Raw genomic sequence first — 11,323 nt, forward strand, 5'->3', positions numbered from 1 at the left:
GGGGATCCAATGCCCTCTTCTGGCCTCCTCAGTCATCAGGAATGCAAGCGGTGCATAGATACACCCTCATGCCAAGCATCCAAACACATAAAAATAAAGTTTAAAAAGGGATATGTATGATATACATAAGTATATTTACTTTTCTGTGAGTAATTTCTCTTTATTTTATCCTCACACTAGGATGACTTCCATATTCACTGAAGGAAGCTGGGAATTCTTTGTGCAGAAAAATAAATCATTTCTAATTCTGAGGGGGTATTTAAAAATGAGTGAGTTTTGAAGTTGCTTTCAGGTTTCTTTTCCATTATCTTATGCAAATGCGGCCACATGATATTGCTTTTGTGGGGGGGGGCAATGCCTGTATTAACTTCTATTTCCAATAAGATTCTCAGGATAGAATATAGTTTGGCCATAATAAATTCGTTCTCTTTCCCCCTCCCTCTATGCCTTTAATTTTGAGGTAGTGCTTAATTATATAGCCCAGGTTGGGCTGAAACTCATAATTCTCCTGCCTCAGCCATATGCAACACTATACATAAGTTTATTTATATATACATTAAATTATAGTAAAATTATCCAGGTTGTTATCTCTCTCAGAGAGAGAGAGAGAGAGAGACAGACAGACAGACAGACAGACAGACAGAACAGAGAGACAGAGATAAAGACAGAGAGACAGGGGGACAGACAGACAGATTATGGATTATGTGGGAATTAGTGGTGTAATCTATAATTTAATCTTCTTGGGAGACTGAGGTAGGAGGATTGCAAACTCAAATCTACTCTGGACAATGGTGCTGGGTTCACAGTCCATCTTGGGCAAGTTGGTGAAATCCTATCTCAAGATAAAAAGTGAAAAGGGCCTGGGACCACGCTCTCTGTGCACAGAAGCCCCGACTTTAACCCAGCTCTGACACGTTCCTAGTTACAATAAAAGGTGTCTGTGTTCTCTCTCTTGCTGAAATATATGTTACCACACTATAAATAACTGATGGTTCTGAATTCTCATTCAAACCCTGGGCTTTGTGACTCTGAGATGAACCAGCTAAGTTCTCGGTAGCTCGTCACTGCCTCAGTTCTTTCCTGAGAGGCTCCCAGCCGTAACTGCACCACTAATTCTTGTCCAAGTATTGAGTTAAAGTGGGTGAATTTTGGAAGGATGACATAAAAAAAAGAAAGAAAGAAAGCTGAAGGATCATAAAGTTAATGTGGTCTTTTTATGTGAGAAGGCAGAAGGTGAGTCCATCCTGGTGTAAGCCAGTTAGTTACCGAGCAGATAAAACACCATCTGGAATTGGCTCCTTACAAAGGAAGAGACCCTGCTCTCTACATGTATCTAAAAAAAAAAAAGACTTAGGTCAAGGGCAGACAAAATGAAAAGGGAGTTCTCACCAAAATGTACAGTTTTGTTTGCTTGAGACAGGGTCTTGTTTAGAGCAGGCTGGCCTCAAACTCCTTAAGTAGCCAAGGATGACTTTAAAATATTCCTCCTCCTGCCTCTACCTCCCAAGTGCTGGGATTACAGGCAGGTGCCACCTGGCCCCGCATCTCATAGGTGCATTTAAATGTGCTTCAGGGGCTGTTTTTGAAACATTGCAAAAGACTATTGAAACCTTTAATGTTTCCATAAATGCACAGACATCAATAAGGTAGTCATTTTATAGACATTTTAAAATGTATGCAAAATCAATCATCAAATGATTGATTTGCTAAGTGTTCTCCATCAACCCGTTTCTTGTTAAGTATTTCTTGTTAGTACACTGGGTTCCATTTGTCATGGAGCTGAAGACAGAGGAGGAGCCCACTGCAGCTCCTACACATGCTTTCTGTGAAGACAAGGCAATGCTTGGTCAGACAACAATGGGAAGTCATTTTCAGTATGACGGAGTTCATAGGCATCTTCAGTATAGCTCCTGTACTCATTGGGAACTCAACCCAAAGTTTGCCTGGGGGTTTTTCCTTTTTATCTCTTCTCCTTATCGATCATCCCTCCCTGCCTTCCTTCCATTTTTGTCTTCCTGTGGCCGTTTGAAGTAGGTGTCACAGTGTAGCCCAGTGGCTCAGGTTTGCCATCTCTCCCTTCTCCCACTTGTTGTGACTGCAGATGACTGTCTCTGTTGACTTGGGCTTTTCTTTTCTTTTTTTTTTTTTTTAATTTAAGGGAGGTGAGTAGCAGTACATTTTGTTTGAAAGGAAATAGTGTGTCAGATGTAGGTGCTTTCGAAAGATGTGAAACAGACAACCGACAAAGTGGGAAGCAGGCAGCCCTTGCAGCGGCATGATTAATTACTGTCTCTGTAGAAAAACATCGTCTTCTCAGACGCAGGGTCAAATTATGGATGAAGTGAGTAGAATTACTCTCCTTGATTACAATGGCTGCCCATGAAACACATGTAGCTAAAAATAAATTTCAAGTTTTAACGCTCAATATTCTGAAATAATTACTGTAAGAGAAAGTTTGGTTAAAGTTATATATGATTTATATGTGGTAGTATATAATACTATATTACATCTTGTCTTAGTCAGGGTTTCTATTCCTGCACAAACATCATGACCAAGAAGCAGTTGGGGAGGAAAGGGTTTATTCAGCTTACACTTTCCACACTGCTGTTGATCACCAAAGGACGTCAGGACTGGAACTCAAGCAGGTCAGGAAGCAGGAGCTGATGCAGAGGCCATGGAGGGATGTTACTTACTGGCTTGCTCCCCCTGGCTTGCTCAGCCTGCTCTCTTATAGAACCAAGACTACCAGCCCAGAGATGGTCCCACCCTCAAGGTGCCTTTCCCCCTTGATCACTAATTGAGAAAATGCCTTGCAGCTGGATATCATGGAGGCATTTCCTCAACTGAGGCTCCTTTCTCTATGGTAACTCCAGCTTGTGTCAAGTTGACACAAAACTAGCCAGTACACATCTATATAAGGAAAAAGTTTGAAAGTTGAAGCAGGAGATGGACTTGGCCACCAAGGTTGTCAGTCATTTGAGACAGTGTTTTTATAATCATAAAAATCTCAGCGTTAGTGGAATGTTGGCACTTTTGTGTTCCTATGATCAATACCAGAGAGAAACTTCTGGAACATGATTGCTTTTGGCTCCTGGTTTCAAAGGGTTTTGGTCCATGGTTGCTTGGTCCCCTGCACTTGGGCAGGACGTCATGGTGGTAGCTGTACGTGGTAGATGAGAGCTATTCTCTGCTTGGCTAAACAGGAAGCCAAGAGAGGTCACTCACTGTCATACCACACCCCAAGGACCTGCCCCCCGAGGACCTACCTTCTTCAGCTAGGCTCCCATTTCCAAAGTTTCCAGCATTTCCCAAAAGAGTTCTATTTGGGAACTAGACACACACACACACACTGGGAGGGGGAGAAAGAGAGAGAGAGAGAGAGAGAGAGAGAGAGAGAGAGAGAGAGAGAGAGAGAGAGATATTGAGAGATTGAGAGAGATTGCGAGAGAGAGATATTGAGAGATTGAGAGAGAGATTGAGAGAGATAGATATTGAGAGATAGAGATAGATAGATAGATAGATAGAGAGAGAGAGAGAGAGAGAGAGAGATTGAGAGAGACGGGGAGGGAGGGAGGTGTAAGATGTGTAAATATGTTTGTTTGATGTGTGTCTATATGTTTGTGTGTGCGAATATGGGCACGTTAATCCCTGTGATAGACTGTACCCTCAAACTGTGGGAGCTGCTAATGCACATGTGCTAATGAACGTTTGTGGAGATCAGAGGGCAACTTTAGATGTTGGTCCTTAGCCTCTGTCTGTTTTTGCCTCTTTCTTCTTTGTATGCCAGGCTATCTAGCCTATGAGTAACAAGTGACTCTCTGTCTCACATCTTCCTGTAGGAATACCAGGAATACAGACAGACACTCTTAGGGCTGGTTATACTTGGGTGCCAGGGATTTCAGGTTCCCACGAATGTGTGGCGAGTGATTTACTCGCTTAGCCCCCTCCCAATTCCAAAAACCAACCAACTACCCAATCAAACCCAACTTATATGAGCTCTCAAACTTGAGCACAATTTAAGGTTCGTGGCTTCCGAGGCCATGGAACTGCCTGCGGAGCTGTGAAAAACTTGGCTAAGGTTTCACAACACTTAATCACTAGTTCAAAATTAAATGTGAAGTAGATCTGACTTGGGTCCAGCAGCCTCCGCCATGTTGGCTGTATCATTCCATGACACTGATCCCTGAGTTCTGAACACCTGTGCTGTCACCCCCCTGCATGACCTGCTCAGAGCCTAGACTATCACACGCTGTCAACTGTGTGTACACAATGTTTTCTGCTCTTGTAGAAACAACATAATTGGGTTATGGAGTATGGTGACATTTAATATCTCTCTTGCGTTACTTCTCTGCATATAATTATGGAATGATTGTATCTTTAGATCATACTATGTTAGAATGACTGACTTGAGATTGACAAAAATTGTTTTAAATCACTTTTGGCTTGGAATTCAGGCAGAATTAAAAAAAAATCAAAATTGTCCTCAACATAACTGCCATTTTGTTCTATATCTGTAAGCGAAGCAGTGTTCTCGGCACTGATGGCTATAAAATCAAAGCGCCATCGATCCCGGGATACTCTGTATCCTTCAGTACCAATTGCTCAATCAAAATTTAACTCTATGTAAAAATAAACAATCTACTTCATTTGTATGCAAATTTGCTTTTTACCTTTAGCAAATGGTAAAATTATATGTATACCAAAGCCTTGTTTTAAAATTGGGCAATTTATGATTTATTACCAGTAAATGTTTGACACCTTACCATAGGGAGTATATAGGAGAGTGTTTCTAGAGAAGTTTAAGTGAGGCAGGAGCTGTGGGCTCTGTTCCCTGGTCTGAGGTCTTGAGTTGAACAAAGAGGCAGGGTTGGGGAGTGTGGGAGCATTGTAGCCGAGGACTGGCACCCCTGATTTCTGCTCTGTCCAGGTGCGAGGAGGTAAGGAGTCCCAGCTGAGAGCTGCTCCCCACTCTGAGATGAACTGTACCTTCAAACTGTGGGAGCTGCTTCCCCCAGGATAGACTGTACCCTCAAACTGTGAGCCAAAGAAAGTGCTTCCCCCTCAGGCTTGTTAGTGTCTAATATTTGGTCATAGCACCGAGGCTAGTAATTACAACATCCTGTAAATATATGATGTATATTATAACTAAAGACAAGTGGGAAACATGCGTGCTTTAGAAGAACCGTCTTCAGAGCCTGAATGTCTCCCAATGGTGGAGACTATAGTGACTGCTAACTCAGGGTTTCAGAGCCTTGTAAGCATGCCAGGCTGGCAGAGCAGAAACATTTTGATCAAGGATAGAAGTTGGTTGGTGTTAGGAAGCTGCCTGGTCCACGTCTGTGGACCCTGGGGCTTTCATCTAACGTAGCGGGAGAGATGTTCCCTCCTACGTCCATCCTAAGAAGGCCCAGTCTTAACTGTTTGGGGGTACCTTGAGGAACTCTGAGGCCACCATACCTCTTTCTCCACTCGCTTGACAGTGAAGCAAGAGACCCTAGGTCATGTCTTTTAGCAAGGACAGACATTTGGACGGGTAGGACAGACCTTTGGATAGGTAGAGACAAGTCTCTGCGCTTGCTTAGAGTTGAATTGGGTCACACTTTCCTGACAAAAGCAACTTAAAGGGAGAAGTATTTGTTCTGGCTCACGGTTTGATGGCACACAGTCATCCAAGCAGGGACAGTAGGGGCCAGGGGAGCGTGAGCCATCCGGTCACATGGCATTCACAGTCAGGGAGCAGAGAGGTGACTTCAGGTACTCAGCCCACTCTCTCCTTAAAAAACAGATTTATTGGATTTTTACTTTTAAATGTGTGGGTGTTTGGCTTGCATGATGTATATGTAGTACGTATATACTCGGTGCTCAGGAGGGTCAGAAGGAGGCATCATATTTTCCGAAACTTGAGTTAAAAATGATTGTGAATTGACTTGTTTGATGTCGGGAACCAAGCCTAGGTCCTCTGCAAGAATAGCCTCCCTTCCTCCCTCCCTCCCTCCCTCCCTCCCTCCCTCCCTCCCTCCCTGTCTTCTCCTCTCCTTCCCTCCCCCTCCCCCTGAGACATCCCTCTAGCCTCCCTCCCTCCCTCCCTCCTTCCCTGTCTTCTCCTCTCCTTCCCTCCCCCTCCCCCTGAGACATCCCTCTTGCCTCCCTCCCTCCCTCCCTCCCTCCCTCCCTCCCTCCCTCCCTCCCTCCCTCCTTCCCTGTCTTCTCCTCTCCTTCCCTCCCCCCTCCCCCTGAGACATCCCTCTAGCCTCCCTCCCTCCCTCCCTCCTTCCCTGTCTTCTCCTCTCCTTCCCTCCCCCTCCCCCTGAGACATCCCTCTTGCCTCCCTCCCTCCCTCCCTCCCTCCCTCCTTCCCTGTCTTCTCCTCTCCTTCCCTCCCCCTCCCCCTCTCTCTTCCTCCCTTCCCCCCTCCCTCATTCTCTTTCTCTCTCATTTGTGCCACTACACTCAGGATGGATTTTCCCACTGTATTTGAGTCTTTCTGCACACACCCTCCTAGACACACCCAGAACAGTTTCTCCTGTTTGGTCAAGTTGCAGGTGAAGATTAACTACCATAGGCACTTAGTGAACTTCTTCCTTGGATAGTTCAGATGTGTTGGTTTGTGCTGAAAGCTTCACTCTTCCTCTTTAAAAAAGTAGCCCAGGTTTGGGGATGTAGCCCAGCAGAAAGCCCTTACCCAACCTTGTGTGACAGACGCCTCACCTCCATCTCCAGCACCCGTGGAAATGAAAATAGTGGCCGGTGTGAGTTTTGTTATCGGAGGAAGTTTAGGAAGGCTGCCTCAGACTAAAGGGCAGCTCTTTCGCCTCTGCAGAAGGAAGCGGATGTAATATTTAACCACCGAAGAGGGGCAGCTGCTTGGACAAAGTCTATCCAGGAAAGAACAAGACCAGAGTTACTGTTCAGTGGAGGAAGAAGTTCACGTGTCTGTTTGGAAATTGTATAGTCAGTCATAAAAGACAGGTAACACCACTGGTGTTCAGGCTGTCTTCTTTACAGCAGCCTGGTTTGGTTGCAAAATACGGTAGGTTCAGAAACTCAGCTGTTTGCCTCACCTTGGAGACTAGGAACTGTGCAGCCACCAGAGACAGGGCCTGAAGCCTGTGTCCAGGCAACATCTAGCCACATCTAATGTTCACACTGTTGGTGTGTGCCAGCAGCATAGCACACAGAAACTTCCCAGGGTGTCATCTCCTTACCATCCCTGACGTATTCCCCAGATGCAGAGAGCTAGGAAAACATGACCAGGACATAGGAGGGTCTCAGAGCTGTGTGGAGAGCTGACATTAAAGGGTTAAGTATTGGTGTGGCTGGAGTGTGACTCCAAAGCTGTGTGTTGCTCATCTCTTGAACTCATGCATCAGTGGTATTGGGAGATCAGGCCTTTAGGACATAATTGGGGATAGATGAGGTAGGGAGTCAGGGTGGGACCCATGATGGCATTAGTGTCTTTCTGAGAGGAAGAGAGATGAGGTCTAGTCGACTGTAGTGTTCTTATCAAATTGGGGTGGGGGATGGGACAGAAAGGAAATCTTTACTAGATGCTAGCATGCTGATATTGGCTCCAGAAAATCTCTGGAACTGTGAAAAAAATAACTCTCTTTTCTGTGTAAATGACTTAGCCTGTGGTTTTCTGTTAGCAAATAACCTAAGAGATTCATCTTCTGAAGTGGAAATTCCTTGCATGGTTAGTAAGACCTGGGTATGGACCCATTTCTGATGAGCCATCCAGCCCAAAGTCGGGCTTCAAGCAGGTGGTAGATACACCAAGGACTCCCTCCATATTGCAGGCAGGGCTACTATTTGCACACACCTTGCTTTGGTAGGACAGAAACAGGACCACAGAGCAAGTGCCGTGTGTGACTATTGAAAAGCACCTCCCAACATTGTCGTTGTCCTTGTCATCATCATCATTATCCTGGATGAATGAACATAAAATAGAAAGACAGATTGGTACTGTTCCACTTTCTGGAAGCCTACAAACAAACTTCAGACTTCATTTCTTGGACCTTTATTCTTCTAAACAAAGTTCAGCCCTGTGTATGTTATACTCTGTTAACCACGGAAGCCCAAAGGTCCTTCTCTAACTAACCGGAGCCTGTGTTCCCCACTCTCACACTCTGTTTCCTCTCATGTTGGACAGTCGTGTGAGGAGCCATGGAGCACAGCAGTAATCGCCCAGAGGACTTCCCCCTTAACGTGTTCTCTGTCACTCCGTACACACCCAGTACCGCCGACATCCAGGTGTCCGACGACGACAAGGCAGGGGCCACTTTGCTTTTCTCAGGCATCTTTCTAGGACTGGTGGGGATCACGTTCACTGTCATGGGCTGGATCAAATACCAAGGTGTCTCCCACTTTGAATGGACCCAGCTCCTCGGACCCATCCTTCTGTCGGTCGGAGTGACATTCATCTTGATCGCTGTGTGCAAATTCAAAATGCTATCCTGCCAGTTGTGCTCAGATAACGAGGAGAGGGTCCCGGACTCGGACCAGACTTCCGGAGGACAGTCGTTCGTTTTCACTGGCATCAATCAGCCCATCACCTTCCACGGGGCCACTGTGGTGCAGTATATCCCTCCTCCTTATGGTTCTCAGGAGCCTCTGGGAATGAACGCCACCTACCTGCAACCCATGATGAATCCTTGTGGTCTCATACCTCCTAGCGGAGCAGCGGCTGCCACACCAAGTCCCCCTCAGTACTACACCATCTACCCTCAAGACAACGCTGCGTTTGTGGAGAGTGAGGGCTTCTCTCCTTTCGTGGGCACTGGATATGACAGGTATGCCGGGCCCTGGGATGCTCCCATTCCCCCTCCAGTTCTGCATCACAGTTATGGTCTCTGGCTGTGTTTGGACTTCCAGGAAGGTGATGGGGACCGTGAATCTTTGCGCAGCCTGCCACCGCAGGGTGGTGGCAATGGATCTTTGCAAGTACACCTGTGTTTTGTGCTCATGTTTCAGGCCCGACTCTGATGCTGACCAGCTAGAAGGGACGGAGATGGAAGAGGAGGACTGTGTATGTTTCTCTCCTCCACCGTATGAGGAGATATACGCTCTACCTCGATAGAGACTGCAATGCTAAGGGAATGGACATTTAAGCCCTGTGACGTGATACTTGGGGAGTTTATCGCTGTGATCTTCAGAGTTTAGGTGTCAAAGCAGCTCAGGAGATCTTACAGATGTCATTCAAGGTGGGAAAGAAGTGTCCCGAGACTGCTAAATTAAGCTGCCCTGGTTAAATTCCCCTATGCTCTGGTTTTGAATTCTCTCAGCTAAGAAACCCTCTGCAGCTGGAGAGTCGCTCTGTGGTAGAGTGATTTTGGAGGCCACACAGTGCCTTGGGTTTGATCTCTAGAGCCAGAAGAAAACAAAAACAAAAACAAAAACAAAACAAGACCTCTCTACATAAAGTGCAGGAGGAAAATTCACCCGTTTCCCCATCCCCCACCCGATATCCATTTGAAGGATATCTTAATTTTGAAGGATTGTCTTAGTTTTAAATCCGGCAGCCATGGCAGCTCTCAGACTGACGAAAGGGAGGCTGGCAAGCAAGCAGGGAAGAGAGTAGGCTCAGGTAGAAATTTCCCTGCACCGCGCTGAACCTTCTGCAGCAGAGTGACTTATCTTAGACAACTTGGGCTGTTATCTGGTCTCCCTGGAAGCCTTTGGATCTTGAAGAGTTTGTAAAAGAAATAAAATCCATTAAGAAATAAATGAATAATTAGAGTGGGATAAAACAGTGCCTCATGTTAGAATAGTGTTGGGTGGCTGATCAGACTGTGGAAGAGGTAACAGGAGGATTGTGAATGCCACCATGTGCTGTCCACTGAGTTACAGTGACCCCTGCTCCTGATGTTTTTCCTTTGCAAGGCTGAAGTTCAAGGCGTAATGTACATGAGTGAGCGCCTGCTCCCTCTGCCCACCCCCAGGCTGTGAGTCCCAGGCATGAACTAGCTCAGCCGAGTGGCTTACAGAACACAGGTACAGCTGAGTGGCTTACGGAACACAGTTATGCCTCCGATCTGTTCCACAGAGCCACGCTGCCGTGTCGCTTTGCAGTCATGAATCGTGGAGATGATCAGTCGTTTCCCCCCGACCCTCCCGGGAGTAGCGCTCACCTTCATTTGAACAAAGAAAAGCTGGTAGCCTTCAGCTTCCTAAGTCTGAACGGTGTCACCAACCACAGCCCAAAGCTGCAGACTTTAGGAGGTGTCCAAAGAATTAGAAAGAAAACAGCTTTCCAAAGATCAAAGGCCACTCAAGGTCAAGGTGGCTGCCCCCAAGAGAGATACAGGAATTGGCAGGTCTTGACGGTTTGGGTACTGTGCTTATAAGTGGGGTTGCTTTTACTCTCTATCAGAAGAGTCCAGATTTTTTCAAGGATATCAGTAAAATAATCTTGGTTTATTATTGTGATTCATATTATGCCTCAGGGACATTTTACTTGGATGATAACTAGTAATAAAAAACTAGACATGTCTATACTCAGTATACTGACTCTCCATCCAATATACTCATGAAGTCCTGGATACTTACTCTAGAGACTGTCCTGGAATTTACCATGTAACTATGTGGACTAGGCTGGCCTCAAAATCCCCAATTCTCAGCTAAGGGTATCTTAGCTAAAGGCCACTGACCTTAGGGAGGAAGTTAGGAGACAAGGGCATGGTAAAGCATCATCATTAATGGCATGCTGACTGACAGACAACACAGCCCTTCCCCCCACACCTCTTCTCTCCCCATCCACACCTCCTTTTATACTTATGACTTTGGTCATAATGAGCATCAACAGGAAAATGTCAGAGAAGGGCATGTGTACCAAGCTGGGTTGGACAAGGCAGACAGTTGTTTTGGTGCTGCTGAGAGTCATCTATTCAGCAATGGCACCTCTGGGGAGCTTAGCTCCAGGCAGCAGATTATTCACCGGCACTATTCCAGTCCCTGTGCCTAGGTGTCATTTATGCCTCTAACGATGCTTCAGGACGAATGTCCTCAGGAGTTCAAGGTGCATGTGAGATTTGTAATAGTTGGGGGAATCAGACAATTGGGATTTAGGCATTAGGAATGAAGCGCAGTTGTTGTAATGCTTATACGGCTTGCCCAGAGCCCTGGGTTTGACCCTGTTACCACATATGCTGGACGTAGTGGCCCATGCCCGTGATGCATGCACTCTGGGGCAGAAGCAGAAGCAGAAGGGTCAGTCTAGTGGGGAGCTAGACACTGGTGACATTTCTCTATTATGTATTATGTAGAGAAGCCAAGTCAGGACTGTTGCCCTGGGCAACCCTAGGGGGCGCTGTTCACAAGATCAGTC

General features: G+C 46.1%; 1 protein-coding gene across 1 annotated transcript; it reads left to right on the plus strand.

The window, feature by feature from the left end:
• The first annotated feature begins 8,091 nt into the window (after positions 1-8,091).
• Tmem174 (transmembrane protein 174) lies at positions 8,092-10,818 on the plus strand. The gene is given in 3 exon segments (XM_021181094.3): positions 8,092-8,789; positions 8,971-9,063; positions 9,065-10,818. Coding segments are annotated over 3 exon segments (762 nt in total). The 5' UTR covers positions 8,092-8,163; the 3' UTR covers positions 9,108-10,818.
• The last annotated feature ends 505 nt before the right edge of the window (positions 10,819-11,323 follow it).

This window comes from Mus caroli, unplaced genomic scaffold (assembly GCF_978045245.1).
Source record: "Mus caroli unplaced genomic scaffold, Mus_caroli_1 scaffold_15, whole genome shotgun sequence".
NCBI lineage: Eukaryota > Metazoa > Chordata > Mammalia > Rodentia > Muridae > Mus > Mus caroli.